Source organism: Calliopsis andreniformis, chromosome 4, assembly GCF_051401765.1.
Source record: "Calliopsis andreniformis isolate RMS-2024a chromosome 4, iyCalAndr_principal, whole genome shotgun sequence".
NCBI classification, from domain to species: domain Eukaryota; kingdom Metazoa; phylum Arthropoda; class Insecta; order Hymenoptera; family Andrenidae; genus Calliopsis; species Calliopsis andreniformis.
In genome coordinates, this window is record NC_135065.1 from 5,517,671 (window position 1) to 5,535,459 (window position 17,789).

At 41.4% G+C, this 17,789-nt stretch overlaps 2 protein-coding genes across 3 annotated transcripts in view; one reads left to right on the forward strand and one right to left on the reverse strand.

Annotated features, from left to right (window-relative positions):
• LOC143178131 (uncharacterized) overlaps positions 1-17,789 on the forward strand; it is a 125,052-nt gene that overhangs the window by 92,673 nt on the left and 14,590 nt on the right. For both annotated transcript variants that reach the window (XM_076376614.1, XM_076376615.1), the window contains exons 2-6: positions 2,664-2,966; positions 12,397-13,226; positions 15,205-15,851; positions 16,904-17,084; positions 17,359-17,650. In XM_076376614.1, coding sequence (XP_076232729.1) covers positions 2,664-2,966; positions 12,397-13,226; positions 15,205-15,851; positions 16,904-17,084; positions 17,359-17,650 — 2,253 coding nt within the window. The remainder of the gene's footprint in view (positions 1-2,663; positions 2,967-12,396; positions 13,227-15,204; positions 15,852-16,903; positions 17,085-17,358; positions 17,651-17,789) is intronic.
• Positions 5,040-6,486, reverse strand: LOC143178216 (uncharacterized). Its single transcript, XM_076376750.1, has 4 exons — positions 6,395-6,486; positions 6,289-6,322; positions 5,643-6,137; positions 5,040-5,177 (listed from the first exon to the last, which is right to left on the reverse strand). The coding sequence occupies exons 1-4, from the start codon at positions 6,484-6,486 to the stop codon at positions 5,040-5,042; spliced, it is 759 nt and encodes a 252-aa protein (XP_076232865.1).

Sequence of the window (17,789 nt, forward strand, 5' to 3'; positions counted from 1 at the left end):
AGGGATAGGAACTCTCGCGCGGCGACCAGAACGCACCAGAACACGGATCGGTTCCCTTTTCGTGAGACCATATCACGTAGAATAACGCCCCGATACGATAATCATTGCAAATTAATATCGATTCTCGTGTGTTCACTGCTTTCTTTCCACTATATTCGACAGCCACGCGTGGACGAGTAAAGCGTCCGGTAGGTACGGTCGAAGAAACAGAATTTTGGAATTTTACCATTGCACATCACACATCACACGTCGAATAATCCGAGGAAACGTGCTCTCTGCCGAGCAACGGAAGCTGCGAAAGTTTAAATAGAAGCATGACTAGGGGAATCGCGTGTAAACGGCACATCGCTGCTGCGGCTGCCATTTTGTAGACGATCTTCCAGAAGTTGCGTGCGCGTTGCAATTTTGCAACGTGTCTCGTTTCTCTTCCACCTCGTTCTCCTTTCGCAGAGCGACCGAGGGACGACTCCGAAAATTAGTTGTCGTCGAGGAAGACCATTCTAGAATGACTCCTGAGACAGAGTAACGTGTCTTGCTACTGGACGATGAGATCCAATCTATTCCGATACGGCACGCGAATGCTCGAAATGTTGGAACGAAACGAAGTGCAACGAGAAAGATAAAAAACCGTTATATAAAGAGTCGGCGTTCCCCGTTCTCGGATATCGAATCACACGGCATATGGAAGAGGGACCACGCCCCATTAAAAGCGATCTCGGCATTATCACGGTTGCGAAAAGAGCGATCGATGTATCGCAATTCGAGTCGGCGTCCTCTCGCGTGCTCTCTGTGCTTACTAAATCCACCGTTTCTTCGATTCTCGTTAACGGTTCTAGGTTAAGCAGTTTTGCGCAGTTTATAATCCAGGCGAACTTATAGTCCAAGGTGCGTCGCCCAAGCCTCGCGCATTCCCTCTTTCCGCGTTTATACTGACGCCTGTGTAACGTGAAGAACAAACAAACGGATTATTCTAATGCATTTTTCCTGATGTATTGTTAAGCTGCGTGTATATAGTCCGGGAGAAAAAACAAGAGGCTTTCTTCGGAAGAACGCACAAGGAGATACGTGCGACTCACGCGAGATTAGACGAACAACTCCCCGAGATACTACGAGACCGTTCGAGTCTTTGCGCTTGCGCGTAGTGTTCTTCTCCCGATCGGCCAATCGCGACGCTTGTTGCCCCACTCCCTGGCCACGGGGTTACCCTACCTCGCTTAGCCAGTCCGTTTCTACTACTGTCCGAGGTTTCTGTACATAGGGTGTGCCAGAAACAACTTTGGCTCTTTGTTTTCTTTTTAATTTCGTCGAAATTCAATATCTCAGCTCTCTATAGGGGTGAAAACAAGATGCGCTTTTTTAAAGCGTCCCGATTTGAAATTATAGCCCAGAAAAATATAAGGCGCAAACAGTTCGATTCTTCAGAATAAACACACGCATTTGCTGCATTCATTGGAAAAAGTAATTCGATCCTGAGAGCCATTCTGCGCGGTTAGCAGTGCATTTAATAGTGAAGTATTAGTTCATTTTATTTACTGAAAGTCCGGTTATTTTCAATTATATAGAATTTTGTTTTGCTATTTTAACACACAGGTTGATCGAACCATCTATTACACAGATTTTTATCAATCTGAATGTGAATACAGAAGAAAAAGGTCCCGGTGGATATTTTTCCTTGTCGCAGTTCCTGCGGTATCTATCCTACTTCCTCTTCCTTTGACTTAATTTCCTGCGTTCGTGTCAGGCATCGAGATAGCTTTGTGGAAGCACAGCATTACACTCTCTGAACTCATATCCTTCCTTCGAAATCCGGAGCGATTTAAAGGAATATCTTTTTCACGCCTTTCATCGTGAGGTATATCGTAGAAAATTTAAGGTTTAAATACTATTTAGCTTACTTCATTGTTTTTGCGTAACAAAATACGTTTTCAAATTACTGAGTAACTTTATATTTTATTAGGTTCGCAACAAATTTTAAAAGAAAACTGTGCACTCTGCATGGGATAGAAATTTATATTTTTTTTGCATATCGAAAATTAATACTATGTGTTACCTACAGGCCTAAGAACGGTACAAATAGTATTACAAGTTACAGACTAATTATACTGGTGTTACAGTGTAATACCATGTTTATTATTCAACTAATGCCCGAAAAGATAAACGCTGTTACTACCTGCAGCATGTATAAAAGATACGAGGTAATCAAAATGGCGTCACGTTGCCAAACTTAACCTCTAAACTGCTTAATTGAATACAAACAAAAATAAAGCAAGAAAATTGTAGAAAGTGGGATACGAAAGTTTTTAATTTATTTACATGCAAAATAGCGGGAAAATTATAGTGCTAGGAAAATTACAAGATGTATGGGAAAATCGCGTGCTCTATTATACATGGTTATAAATATCCCTATACCTATCACACAATAATGAAAGTGTGCTATAAAGTTTTACATAGTGGTATAGAAAACGAAATAGAAAATGTACATAATAAGAATATAAATATGAATACTAAACCTACTAAACCTATATGCAACTAATCAAACTAGCGATATATCTAGTATTTCTCATCGTTATAAAGCTACATCCACAAATGACACAATTTTCTTACGCACTGACCAGTATACACATTTGCAACTTGAGATTAAATAGAAATTTAAAATGTTTCAGGTATGGACGCGTGCAGAGCGTCAAGCTGCTGCCGCGGGGCGAAGAATGCCCCGTGGATGGAGGTTCCGGTGGTTCCCTCGGAGAAGGCAACGAGGGTGGTTCCGGTTCCAGTTCTGGCAGCGGCGGCAGTGGCGGGGGTAGCGGTTCCTCGAGCAGCACCGGGGGTGCCTCCGCGACGGTGGCGTTCATGGATATCAAGTCCGCAGCGAAGGCCCACGCGACTGAGCATACCTTGGACGAACGAGCCCTTACCACACAATACTACGAACCACAGCATCTTCAGCACAGGTTTCCTTCGCACGGGTAAGTTTTATTACGCTTCTCATTAAGACAGCTTAGAACCATCGACGAGGTATTACATAATTAAATTAAAAATAAAATAAAAATTTGTCTCTATTAAAATAGGGAAAAGAAATTTTTATTTATTTATACAACTTATAGATATATAGAAGTATGAAGTGTATTCTGAATATACAAATTTAGTAGGCATAATATTCCAAATGATATAGTAGAATAGTGTAACTCGTTCTATACTGACTCGCCATCTTTGATATTTATCTTCTAGAGACTATATATTATCATATTTAAATGAATTTTAGTGAGAAGAATGCTTGATTTATTTTCTGAAAGCTTGTGAAAATATACAGCTTCTGTCTGTTGATTTTTACAGTCACTATAAATATTTGTCAGAAATGATTTCTGGTTATTTTTTTTTTTAATGTAATGCGGTGTAAAGTCTAGACAGCGAGATATTCCGGTTACAGAAATGGCACGTATAAACCGTGGTTTTCGTGATGAGTCACGTCGCAGGAATTAATTAAATTGCACGTCACAGGAAGCCGGTGAAACGACATTGAAATGTCGTTACGAACGAACGGCTATTCCATTATCTCTTTTCTCCTAACAAAATTCGTGTACGCTCTGCGTATATTCTTCACAGTGTATACCATTTTTCAGAACTTTCACTATAACGTCACTTTACAATTGTTGCTGCATTCGTGTAGCAATGCAAATTTATTAACTGAAACCAATGCAATTTTTTATATTTTGAATCATGGGGTATTTTTTTGATTTTATATTTATATCTGCGAATTGTTGAATGTTTATGTAGTAGATTAAGGATTCAGAGAGCGCCATATTGGTACTCATTTTTTGGAAGGTCCATAGAAATTTCATTTCCTTTTTAATGATACGAAAAATAGTGAAGAATTTATCATTGAATTGCCTTGGGAGTATTTCACATTTCTAACTTAAAAAAAGAATCCATAAAGCTATTTATCAAAATATCATAAAATGCTCTTTCTTCGTTCCTATCCTTCAGGCAAGTGCAATATTGGATTGCAACGATTTTGGATTATAACGAGTACTATTGAAAAGTAGTTCTATTGCCGACAAGTATATCGATTGTATCAAATACGAACTCAAAGGTTCTACCAGTTTCCCGAGCTTACGTTGAACGTTCGACGACGTCGAGGTTCTTTCTTTTCATTCGTTTGGACCGATCGTACACTCCGCTGCGTGTGTATAGATTTATTTAAAACCTCGACATGAAGATAAAAATAGTTTCGATTCAGCACGCAGATTGCTCATAGTCTGTTAACCCTTTGCGGTGTTACGGCCAAGGCCAATTCAGCGTCGTATCTTTCATAATAGTTATTTTTATTTCGAGCCGTAGGTTATGCAAATGTTCTAAACCATTTAGCGGCCTTGGATAAATATTTCTTTGCAACAATCTCTTGCAAGAAGTCTTTGGCGTAATTACGGTGGCGTCTTCTATACTCACAGCAAGATAATTACGAGCTGTTACGATTTTTTTCCTTTACTTGAGATTCTGCTTAGGTTATGTTTGAAATGGAAGATACTTTTATTAACGGAAGAGTAATAACTAGAACATTTAAATGTTGAGGTATTATTTTATGTTCATGGCAACGATAAGAAACGTAGTGCAAAATCGTGTAAAAATGATCTAAAACAGTTTGAACGTAATTAAGAACTGAAATTAACCAAATGCTCATGTATATATGTATATAATTACTCAGTGTACATTGAACTAAAGATTGCGATAAATTAAATAGAATATTCCCTATTCTTCCATACACAAAATTCTATTATTTCATACAAACCTATTATTTCTCGAGTATAAAAAAAATCGTCAGTACAAAATATCCCACGTTTAACCATACTGAGGACGTAATTAACATAAATTGTCAACTCTTGATGCACACACGGTCTATAAAAATTGAAAGCAACATTCGAGAAAAGGAAGGCGTCAAAGGCATTTGAATCACCGAGATGTTTTCACGGTCCAGAACGCAAGAGAGCCCACTAAATGTCTGCGATCGATAAAAGCCTTAATTTCCTGAATTGCTCGTGCATTCATTTTCCGCCGTGAAACAGCTTCACCAGGCGTTCACCGTGGAACGCCTGCAACCAGTCGAACGTTTTAATAACCCAGTAAAGTATATCGTAGCTTTCGATACCGTTTCGAAGAAATATGCTCCCGTAGGCGAGTGGCTGTAAATGAAATCGAAACAATCAGTCGAGGGCCCCACATTAAGCGCGACCGAACAAAGGAATATCGCGAAATTTATATCCAGGTTCGAACGTTTCCTCTAATAACGAGCGCCATTAATCAATGGCGATCCTAGCCCGCGGCCTCTCGCGTGCTTCCTATAAATTTGTCGTTCACCTCCTAAATAGCGGCAACCGCACCCGCTACGAGCGCTTTTCGTTACCGACAGGGCAATAAAAAGGTTTTATCGGTGTCGCGTGTATAAGCTAATTAATGCGCGTGATATAATATCACCGAAGCCGTATTTTACGCTTATTTTTTCGTCGTACGTGCGACGCGTTGTTCTAGCCTTAATACAATTATACAGCGGTGTCGCATTGTCGCCGAGCCACGTAGACGCATTCGTGGAAATAAACGGGTCGATAATCGATCGGGGGCCGATTATTCGTATCATCGTTCGGACACACCGCTGTTATCAGTCCTGTTCCATCGTGTTCCGAGCCGTGCCGCTCTTCGAACGTGTCGAAAACGTTTCTGCCACGCACTCGTTTTACCAGGCCACGTGATTCACGTTTATCCCCAGCTCCCTTGTCCTGGCTATTCCCGTCTCCGTGCGCGCTCCAAATCACCTTACGCGTGCGACTTCGGGAAAGAACCTCGGCGCCTCCTCTGTTCGCGTGGGTGCCGATGCAGAGGTTATGTTCGCGCATCTCCTCCGCGGCTACCTTCGCGAATTCAACGATCCCATCGAAGAGACTCGAACGAAATAAAGCGGATACGCAGCTGGTATTCGTCGCATACCCTTCCTTATCCGCGGGCGCAGTGGCGTTGCGTTTCCACGAAAAGTCAGGTGACCGTGACGACGTGGTCGTTCGCGGCGTTGCCACGTCGCTGGATGTACGAACGCCTGCGCGCGCGCGAGCGGCTGCGAACCGCGACCGCGGAGGGGAGGGTTGCTTTGACTGTCAGTAACGTAGGTAGGAGAATGGGAACCCGTGTCAGTTCACGCTTTGGTGATTTTATTCAAAATGAGTATTATTTTTCATCAGAAGTTTCTGGTTTCTTGGGGATATTCTTGTGGGAATTTTGAGTTTGATGCAATTTTCTGGAGACATATTTTAGGGTTTTAGAAAGTGTTTCAGGATTTCTGTATAATAACTTTAGTATTTTAGAGGTTTAGAGTCTTGAATATTGATTGAAATAAGTGCATAAAAGAAACACTATTGTGTCTAACATTTTCTTGTTGCTTATTGTAAATGGTATAGCAGCAGTTTGATAAATATGATTGATTGGATGGAAGTTAGTATTCATTCTATAGTTATCAAACTACGTATGTATACTTGGGCAGACTCTAATGAATTTATTGTAACAATGAATGTTTGAATCCATCAATCATAATGTAATGTTTTTCATGTTTATTTTAGTAATATTTTAAAATTCTTAAACAATGCAATATGTAAGATACTCAGTGTAAGATAATAATATGATAAAAGGAAACTTGTAAAATATTCTTACAAAGGGGAACTACTACATCTCGTATACACTGTCATGTGACATTAATGGATTCTCTGTACAAAATTAGCAATTTCAACAATGCAAACATAACCTAATATCAGCGTTATTTGAATTCGTAAAACAATGCTATCCATTTTTTTATTATCACTCTATTTGGTTAAGAAAATGTTCAGCGAAACGGTGGAGAGTTTTAGTATACTAACTCTTTCATCGATGCTGATCAAGCCGATATTCAATTAGTTTATCGACACGGTTATCGAACAAATAGAGGCGTACGTAGCAACGTCCCGACGATGACATCATTGTTTGAGGTTCACGAATTGATAACGAGATTTACGATTTGCATATGAATCATATGTGGTCGCTTAATTTCCTTTTTATTCGTTTCACTTGACTAACGCAACTGTCAGCCGGAAGAAATTACACTTTCAATCGCAGCCAATATTTGCGCTTCCATATTTCCGCTATTATCTGCCGTGCTAATAAAACGGATTATTTCTTTAAAATTTTTTAACAGCTTGGAAAAAAATTAATAGTTTCACAACACTTTCGCAAATACATTAACACGACCCTGAAAGTATCTTATCCGAGGTTATGCCGCAAATGCCAATTAGTGCTTTATGGCGAACTTAAGCATAGGTTTCTAGGAAATTTTGCGCGCCATCTGTCATGATAAAGACATCGCACCATTGTTTAGGGAACTATACAGGGTGGTCCACTTAAATAAAATCATCTAAATCTAATGACACAACAAACATTTTATCTACAATTTAAACAGTATCTTGAAAGTTCCAAGAAACTGGTTTTTTGAAAAGAAAAAAGATCCCTCGATACCATTCAAATTGCATATAAAATATTTTCTGTTCCATTAGAATTGAAAAAAATATCTGGTCTCATTTAAGTGGATCACCCCTAGATACATAACTACGTGTAAATTCACGATCGTTGTTCTTCTATACGCTCCTGGGTTCCGCGTTTCGAACAAGAAGCAACTAGTTTTCTCGTTCTTTTTTAAGCCCGTTATCTATAGAGAGCGTCACCTAGGATCGATACCAGCGGAATTATCGCGGTCGATACAGACGCAACGTCAACAAGTTCCCTGCCCTCTGGTATATTATTTGCGGCGGAACGAGGTTGCCCGGTTTTTATCTAGAATTCTTCGAGCTCGAATTTCTACATAACGAGGTCGAATCGATAAACCGATGCGTGTGATCCTGAACAACGGTCAGATCTGCGAAGTGGACTTTCCGAAGGCGACGAGTTTTCCCCCGCGTTCGCATCATCGTCGACGATATCGAGTTGCCATCGATCGCGTGACCGATACCGTATATCGTTTGTCCTTCGTGCACGAAACCGATGACTGTGCGCCCTGTCGTTCGCGCAGATGTTTTTCTAGATCGGTCACATGTTTTTTTTTTTTCTCGAAGCACGTGGACAAAAAAAGAATTATCGCGTTCCCCGCGCGAAAGAAGCTGCCTTTTACCACACGAACCCCACCGTTGTCCTCGTTCGTGACGGCCACCAAGCGCCGCCGCCATTACGCCCTCTTTTATTGTGGCTCCCGCTTATTTACGCGTTTTCGAACGTATCACTATCCAGACTGGTGTAAGATTATACGATAATTAAACGATTGCCACCGGTTTACCTTATCTTTTGACTCCGTAAACATCTATCGAGAATGTATTCCTTTACGACAAATTGCGTACCGAGTTTTTCCCCAACGATCGCCTATCTGGATTTTTTACGCGATTAACACGTTTGCGATGCGACTAGACGTAATACGTTTGGCTCTATTAGCGTGATTAACGTCATTCTCGCGTGATCCGCGTAGAAGGAGGATTTCTGTACCCTTTTTTCCCCTGTTTGTTATCAGTTTTGCGTAACCTGGTTGAAAACATGCATAGGATTATTTCTTAATGAAGCTTTTCTGACGCTGAGGTTTCATGCAACTTAGTTGAGAAAGAAAGTTGTTACGATATCGTGTTGCAATTGTATAATGATTTTATTTTGCAATTTAGTTTGCGAAATGGTAGGGTGGTGTTCTTTAATAATAGATGCTTATTACAGCGAGGAAATTTTAGTTATCTTACTTTTTATTATAAGTTCACTGTTTTCTTTTTATTAAAGGAAGCAAATTGTTTGCATTTTTACTTGGAATATTCAGTGGCAGCCTTTTTGTGAAGCACATTTCATGGAAACTGCATTGTTTATTATTGTGGAAAATAAGTTATTAACATTTTGGAATATTTAGCTTAGTTGTGTACTACGATGCAAATTTTACTTTATTTCATCATTGTGCATCGATAAAGTTTTAACGCACGATTTCGTAAAGGATCTGACGAAATTCATTTAGGTTAGGTTACTCAAGGTGGACCGGCAGTTATATTTATTTGTGTACAAATCTTCTTTTATCAACATTTATCAACGTGATCGGGTGGCTACAATGCCGATATAGTCGATATGTCGACAATAAATAAGCATTGTTAACACGAAAGATTTAAATTAAAAAATTGTGATGATATAAATAAGTGAGATGTCCCGATTAACAGTTACAATCATTCATGAAATTGATAAATAATGTATGCCAGTTAGGAAGCAAGTGAAGCATTCTCAGTTTCTAAATTCTAAACCCTTCTGACTTAGTATAGGTACAGTATTCATGTAGACATTTTACTTAAATTATTTATGCCAACATTTGTCTAACAGTTCTATATATTTTGTCGTTTCTATTCTCTTTTTTATATTTTTGTCACACTAAAAATAAAAGCAACGTATTTTCGTCACTATTACTGTTTACATGTTAATCCCTTAATGAAAATTAGGAACTATCCAACAAAAATGGCGCAACCTCAAAATTGACCATCCAATTCAAATCTAAATAAGCGAAATTCCCAACTAGCCAATTGTTACTAAGATCCAAAGAAATCGTACGTGTGTGGTAGCCAACACACGAGCAACGTTCGTCGTATACTGTGCGCGCTCGGGACTCGATTATGCAAATGCCTCGGCAGTCGAAAGGTGTGTCCAAGCGGACAAAAGCGATTCCAATAAAAAGGGTGTCGTCCGATTAACGGAAAATTTCTCCAAACAGCGCGTAATAGCGTGCGCGCGCATGGCAACGCGCGCGCAAACGAGATCGTTCGAGAAACGAGAAACGGCCACGCGTAATCCTGCCTTTAAAGAAATTCAGGTCGAAGTTTCTCGCGAAGGTGAGAGAGATAAGCTCGACGCTGTGACCGTATGGTAACGGAATGAACCAGGAGAGGAGGCATCGGGTGAAAGGCCGCTGATTCTTCGGCCGCGATTACGGCTCGTGCATGTCGTGTTGCATACAGACGGAGCCAGCCTGTGCATGTGCATAAACATTTGGAAGGGGGCGTAAGATACACGGCGCACTTGGACGCGGCATCATGATAACTGGCCACGTTTCTGAACTTTGACCCCTCCCCCGAAGAGCACGTCCGCTACGATAAAGATGTAGAAAGAGCGAACAGTATCGGGGGACTAGGAAAATCGTACACTCTTGGAAAAGGGTAATTGAGGTGGTCGTGTGTAGGTGGTCTCTGATGCGTTTCTGGAATTTGAAATTGTGGCTTCTGATTCATTTTGTGTTACAAGTTGATTTCGGTTTACTAATTGTGTTGTGATACTGTAGAGTACTTTTGTGGAGATGGAGCTCTGATCTTTTTTGGATCCCCAGTTTTAATACGTTACATATCTGAGGAGAATCATTGTGGTTGTAGCTCTAGAATTTCGCGATATTATTCAATAATTATGTAAAGTATGATTCATAAAATTGTTTATTTTTTTTATAGTACTGTTTTATATATTTGAGATATAATGTCTGTTTAGTGTGGAGGGACTTTTATGTAGATCTAAGTCTAACCTAACTTCATCTAATAACTTGAAAATTACTGATTTTATGTACCTATGACCTGTACGATATACCTAATTCGTAAATGTAAGTGCAATAACACAGAGCATGTATGCCTGTAGCACGTGCTAACTTTTATTAGTAATTCAGATATATGGGTCAGTACATACATACTAAGATAGAACGTTAGGCTAGAGAGGCTAATACCCTTTGCGGTAACCTTTTTGTTTCTACTTTATCATATTTTATATAGACCATTTTTAGATATTATATTTTACAATTAATACACTATTAGTGATTATATTGAGTGATGTCAATTTAGTTCCAAGAAAACGGAACAATTTTCACTATAACCTTTTTAATTACACCAAAAAAAGACAGTGTTTATTATTGGATAAATTGGATAAATTTGGAGGTAGAGGGAGTCAAAGAAACGTTCAACTTATTTTACTTCAGAAATTATTATTTTCCTTTCATTACAGTTTACAATGAATCTACAAATAATTCATTAAAATTGTTCTCCTGATTCATTTAAAAATAAGATTGGTGAATACTTCGCACTCTATATAGAGTCAAAAAACATCTTGCTGTCTAATCTAAATGCATCGTCAACTAGGTCATTCGCTGTCCTGGAAGATACGCGTGGGACCAATCATAGGTTATGTTACAACCGCTACAGCTGTACATTATAGCGAAAGATACTTCTTGGTCGGTTGTAAAACACGTGATTACCCGTGCTAATATTCTATTAGCTGTCAGATTCAAATTAAGTCGTACGGAGGAAATAAGAAAAAGGGTGTAGGTCCATTTTAATGATATATTGAGTTATGGTATAGGGTCTCGTTTTAGCTTTATTATAATTCAAAAAATATAGTACGCTTTAATACAAATGAACCTCTGAGCCTCGTAAGTGCCATGGGCGGCTGCATGAACTCAAGCAACTAATGCAGACCTTGCGTTAAGCGGTCATAGATGTCCATCAATATGATTAATGGACACAAGTACAGATGTCGGCGCATAGTACCGGTTAAGAGCTTGACCGACATCTAAAGGCAAAATAATCAGCTAACGAGGAGAGTTCTCCAATTCTAAAGCTCGCTTTATATTAAATTATTGCTGATTTATGCGTAAAACTTAGTAAATCGAGGTCACCCATATTTGTAATACTAAATTAATTGTAATACTGACAATCAGAATTAAAAAGTAACAGTAAGAGTTTAAAAGAATCGCCCAAGTGCTATGGACAATACATTCACAAAGTAGACTATTAATTTATTCACGGTAAACAGTTCTATAAACTGTCTCCCATTAAAAACTGAGCGCACACTTGGGAAACCCTTGTCAACAGCTACTCTCCCTCCCATTGCATAAGGTAAATGTCCCAGTAGTCGACCACTACATCAATTTTATTTAATTTCAAGCTTAAATTCTACCAAAAACCAATAATGCTAATAAAACAACTAAAAATATCAAAAAATAGTACATTCAACTACTGAGGCACAATTCAAGCATAGCAACATCTATATAAATACCTAAAAAGGTTGTCCATTTACAGAGACATATTCGACATTTCAAGCTTCCAGCTATTATTACATTAACCTTACTAATAAATAAACAAAAAATACCACTAACTAGCACACTTAATTACTGGAACACGATTCTCCTACAAGGATACGCGTTCCTCGATTCTCCATTTACTGAGATACACAACATTTCAACCGTCCAAGTATTGCGACATTCCCCATACTTTCAACGCAGCATGACAAGTAGCTCCTCAGCGACATCCACCGTGTCCTCTTTCCCGAAACCCTTAACGGGACCCTCTGTTCCAGAAGTTCGGAGGATCACGGGTCCGGCGGCGGCAGCGGCGTCAGCGTCAGCGTCGTCGTCGGAGGCGGTAGCGTCGGCTCGAGCATCGTCAGCGGCAGCGTTAGCGGAGTCAGCAGCGGCGGCGGCGGTGGCAGCAGCGGCAGTAGCGGTGGCGGCGGCGGCGGCGGAGGCTCGGGCGTTGGAGGCAGCGCTGTCGGAAGCGGAATCGGCGGCGGCGGTGGCGGTGGCGGGAATGGCGGCGGCGGCGGCAGCATCGGCGACAGAGAGAGAGATCGAGAGAGGGAGAGGGAGAGGGAAAGGGACAGAGAGCGAGACAGAGACCGAGACAGGGAGCGGGAGAGAGACAGGGAGAGAGAGAGGGACAGGGAGAGGGAGAGGGAGAGGGACAGAGAGCGAGACAGGGAGAGAGACAGGGAGAGAGGAGGCGAGGGATTCGAGTCACGTGGCTCCCACAGCAGTTTCTACGGCAGCGAGAGAAGCAGTCGAGGGGTCGGTTCCGGGGGTGGTGTCGGTGGTGTCGGCGGCGGCGGCGGCGTCGTCGTTGGCGGCCATCCGGCAGATCCTTCTCCCGGTGATCCTGGCGGCTACATATCCCGCGGGCGTCCACCTCCTGCCAGCTCGTACCACGTGACATCGACCAGGGCGAGGGATCGGCTATACTCGAGAACTGGCCCGTATGCCTCCGGACCGCCGCCCCCGCCCCACTTAGATCGTCACCGCGGTGGCCTGCCGCCGTCCTCCTGGTCGGCCTACGAGTCGACGACCTCGAGGTACGGAAACGCGCCGCCGCCACCCTCGCCTGCCAACAACGACGCCTACCAGGACGAGCAAGGTAATTGCCCTTATACGTACCGCTACAACAGCCTTGCTTCTAGAATAGAACTGGGGCTACACGGGCAATTTTCTTTTATTTAAACATTCAAACGCGTTTACGCGATGATATTTCGTTGGGGTAATGTGTCGTTCGGGTATTGAAGTATTTGGGTACTGTATCAATATTTTACGTTGAATGGCGATAATGTTTGAAGAACGATGGCGAATCTAAGGAATGAATACGATTTATGGGTGACATATGTATTCTATTGGAGTGGTACAAATATCGAAATATGGGTACTTGGTCACTGTACATTATTTATCAAGAATATTTTTCAATGATCCCTCATAGTTCAAGTTTAAGGAATAACCTTTGAATTCTCGGTTATTTGAGGTCCACTTGTATTGTAAGATATTTCTGAATCTCTAATCGCATATGAAATTATTCGAGTAGCCTCAGTTTTGTTCCAAAGCCGTGCGTGCATGAGCCCCTGCATGCCTGCAACCTAACCTCTGCGTCTGCGTCCGCGTCTGCGTCCACGTCCGCATGTGTTCCTGCAGGTGGATATTTCTGTCTCTGTGTTTTCTTGTTCCCCGTCGCTCTCACGCGCAGATGACGGCTTTGTGTTTCGCGATGGGACTCGGGACGTGGGTGGCTGTATGTGCCGTGTGTCACGTTCGGGACACGCGCGACAGCCTCGCATCTGCGTGTCTTTGGCTGCAGCTGCGTTTATTGGGGATTCTTTAACGAGCTGTGATTATTGTAATGACGGTTTTGATTGAGATTCTGTTATTTGCCATGTCACTGAACGCTTGTTTTTTCTCTCTTTTTTTTATGAATGTTTGATGGTAACTTCTCGTGCAGTTAGTTAGGTTTGCAGGGTATTTCAATTTTTTTATTTTACTTATTTGGGTTCTTCCTAATAGTCTATTATCTGAATTAATATGGGATTCGAATTTAAATTATTTTTTTTTTTTATAGTTCTCGGTATTTTTGGAAGACCACTATTAAATCGTAGTCCAAGTCATAATAACGAGGGTTATGAATAATCGAGATTCTTCTCTACACGAATATACATAGAATCAATGACAGAAATTACAATATGTATTTACATATGAAATGATGTCACTGAATTAGTGATAGATTTTTGTTGTAGCAGATCCAATTTCAGCACGTACACATAATTATACTCCAACCAAACACAGACATAGTAATAGCTCATTAATTGGTTACTAAATCAATTTCCTCATAATAAGTAAACAGGAAATGTAGCTAATCCTGTGGGAAAGTAAAAATCCTAGAAAAATCAGAAATTGTTTGTATTAATGTTTGTGCCCCATTCACCATGCAGTTCAGGATTTACCTTTCATGATTTGTTTTCATAGCTGAGAACTCAGTATATCTCAAATTATTTTTAAGGAACTTCTATTTTTAATCAGTATTAAAGAAAAATCATTCAATAAGTATTGATTATATATTTGATGCATTATACAGCTAAAATAAAAGAAGAATATACGTTTTTGAAAAATGAAAAATAATACTCTGAATGAGACCTAAATATTTGTACAGATCGATTCACACGTATACAATGTTTATTACCGAACAAACCTTGCTTCTTAAAATATCCATTACGTCCGCTAAAATTCTTCCTCAGCCTCTACAATGCACGCTATTTGAATAAACACGCGGGAATTACGTTCGAACAAACGAGAACACGTTTCCTGCCAATAGCGAAATGAGATACACGCTCGTCCTAGATGCATGATTTCGATTTACCAAGTCATCGTAGTCCATTAAATAGCACCTCGGTAAAACACGTCCGTGCATGCCATCCCGCGTCGCTTTTGACTGCACAATAATTACGAAACGTCGAGGCCCGTGCTTGCTTCGGTCGATAAGCGAATTTAGTTAGCAACAGCGTTAACAAATGCCCACGCATCGACATGTTCGCCAGAGGGACGGAAAATAACGAATAATAAACCATCCACGTGTGTAGATTACATTCGTCGTGTTGTTCCACTAGGCGGCGGTGGAGGTGGCGGCAGCAGCAGCAGCGGTGCGCTGCGACAGCACAAAAAACAGCGAAGAAAATCGCGAAGCGGAAGCAGCTCGCCGAGTGGCAGTAGCCGTTCCGGCAGCAGCAGCAGCAGCCGCAGCGGCAGCTCCGCTGGCAGCACTTCCGGGGGCAGCACGTCGCCCGGTAGCTCGCCCCACCGCACCGGAAATGCCGCCGTCACCGAGGACCGCAGGCCGCTCGCTATCTGCGTCCGCAATTTGCCGGCACGCAGCAGCGACACCTCCCTCAAGGACGGCCTGTTCCACGAGTACAAGAAACACGGGAAAGTGACGTGGGTGAAGGTGGTCGGGGCTGCCGGCGATCGGTACGCCTTGGTCTGCTTCAAGAAGCCCGAGGACGTGGAGAAGGCCCTCGAGGTGTCGCACGACAAGCTGTTTTTCGGCTGTAAGATCGAGGTCGCTCCCTACCAGGGCTACGATGTCGAGGACAACGAGTTCAGACCGTACGAGGCGGAGCTCGACGAGTACCATCCGAAGGCGACGCGTACGCTCTTCATCGGGAACCTCGAGAAGGACGTCACCGCGTCTGAGCTTAGGAAGCATTTCGAGCCTTTCGGCGAAATAATAGTAAGTTCGGCCGAGACGTCTACGGAGCCTAACTATGGAGACGAGCAGTATCTACTAGGAATGCTTTACTGCTGTTTTGCATTCAACCAAGACAGTAATTTAGTTCGGAACAACTAGTACAATGTTCAGACTTATACAGGGATGGCATGAAACCTGCTGTTGGGTCACGTTACCAGATAGAGAGGGGACTTTTCGAAGGAGGTGGGGATTCTTAGTAATCACTAGGTGGTGGGGTAATTCTCTTCTCATTCGAAAAAGTTCCCTTTCTACCTTGTGACGTCATTGAACAGTCGGTTTAATACCATCCCTGAAGTTATCCAAAAATGTAAAAAACTGAATTTCATATTTTTCTGTAGGTATTTACCGCCTTTCTCCATAGGTGGGCAGTACGGACTTTGTTATAGGGATATGGATAGGACCTTTTTGTGGAATGGAAAGGGATTAGTTTGATAAAAGTGTGAAAAATGTAGGATAATGTGCTCTCTATACTCGGGTTAATAAGTTTTGGCCGCTCACTGCTGTTGAGGGGTTATCCCCACTATGTCGCTTGGCTTCCCCCTCCATGCCTCGATAGTAGCGACGCATGCGCGAGGCTGTGAAGCTAGGAGGCGACCTCCCCTAGATCTGTTTACAAAGATAGCTGTAAGCGGCCAAAACTTTTCAATTTTAATTAATTAACTCTTTAACGACGTTTGACAAGTACATTCGTTATTAAAAAATATAAAATACCGTTCGTAGTCCTTGTTATTTTATTATAATTACTTCAAATTCACAGTAGGTGTATTTACTCTGCGTTTGACGAGTATACTCATCGTCCTTTAATTTTACTCACGCAAGCAGATAGAAATTCTACCGTTAAAAGGTTAATAGTTTTGATACCAGAATTAGGGATTATTAAAGCTTCACCCAGTTTTTATACCTGACTAGAAAATGTCATATGAAATTTTCAGAAAACTGTCTTTCAAAATCATATTAGATAGTATACAAGTTTAGTCGTAGGTGTTGTAGTTACACGATAGGAAAGTACAAACAATGTGTTTTGTATCTTGCAGGAAATAGATATTAAGAAGCAGGGCGCGGTGTCTAGCTATGCCTTCTGCCAATACTCCGACATCGGTAGCGTCGTTAAAGCTATGCGGTCGATGGACGGCGAACATCTGGGCGCAAATCGAATTAAACTCGGATTCGGAAAGTCGATGCCCACGTCCTGTGTTTGGGTTGATGGTATTGGAGGTAATTATTCATTAAACTGCTCTTTTGATGTATTTAAAAAATAGCCCTAGATTTGTAAGGCCTCTTTATGCCCCCTTTTTTCGACTGGCGTCGAAAGTATTTCCTTTCCTGAGCCTAGCATAACAGAGTTCTAAGTCAGTATAGTAGAGATTAATTAAAAGAAATATTCTTTATTGCTGAAAATATCATTTAAAATAATATCTCGAGATTATAAGAATACTATACATTTTTCAACTCTTCCTTAACAGTATTGCAATCTGTTTGTATTTTCTAGATTGTATGTCGGAGAAGTACCTGAACATGCAGTTCCATCAGTTTGGACCGATATCCCAGGTCGTAGTGGACCGAGAGCGCGGACATGCCTTAGTCTTCTTCGAGCAGATCAGCTGCGCGCAGGCCGCCGTGAAGGAAATGAGAGGGGCTGCTCTTCGTGGACGTCGGCTTCAAGTCGATTTCGCCTCTCGAGAGTGCCAGGAAACGTTTTACGAGCACCTTGAGCGACAGGGTGTCGCTGGCGAGAAACCTTGGGACACGAGGCCTTCCCCAGCGTCAACCTTTGATGTCTCGTATGTATATTTTCCACTGCGTTATGGTACTCTCATCTATGATGCTATTTTGTTTTAGGTGTCTTTGTATGCTAATCCGAAGACACATTTTGACGATTAGAGTATCTCACGAGGTAGTCGATAAATTATTCTAGCGTGT

Coding starts and splice junctions, on each gene's coding strand:
- LOC143178216 (XM_076376750.1), bottom strand. CDS start 6,486: ATGAATACTAACTTCCATCCAATCAATCATATTTATCAAACTGCTGCT. Junction 6,323..6,394: donor AAAATGTTAGACACAATAGT/GTTTCTTTTATG, acceptor GTTATTATACAG/AAATCCTGAAACACTTTCTA. Junction 6,138..6,288: donor TTTCTAAAACCCTAAAATAT/GTCTCCAGAAAA, acceptor CGTTACTGACAG/TCAAAGCAACCCTCCCCTCC.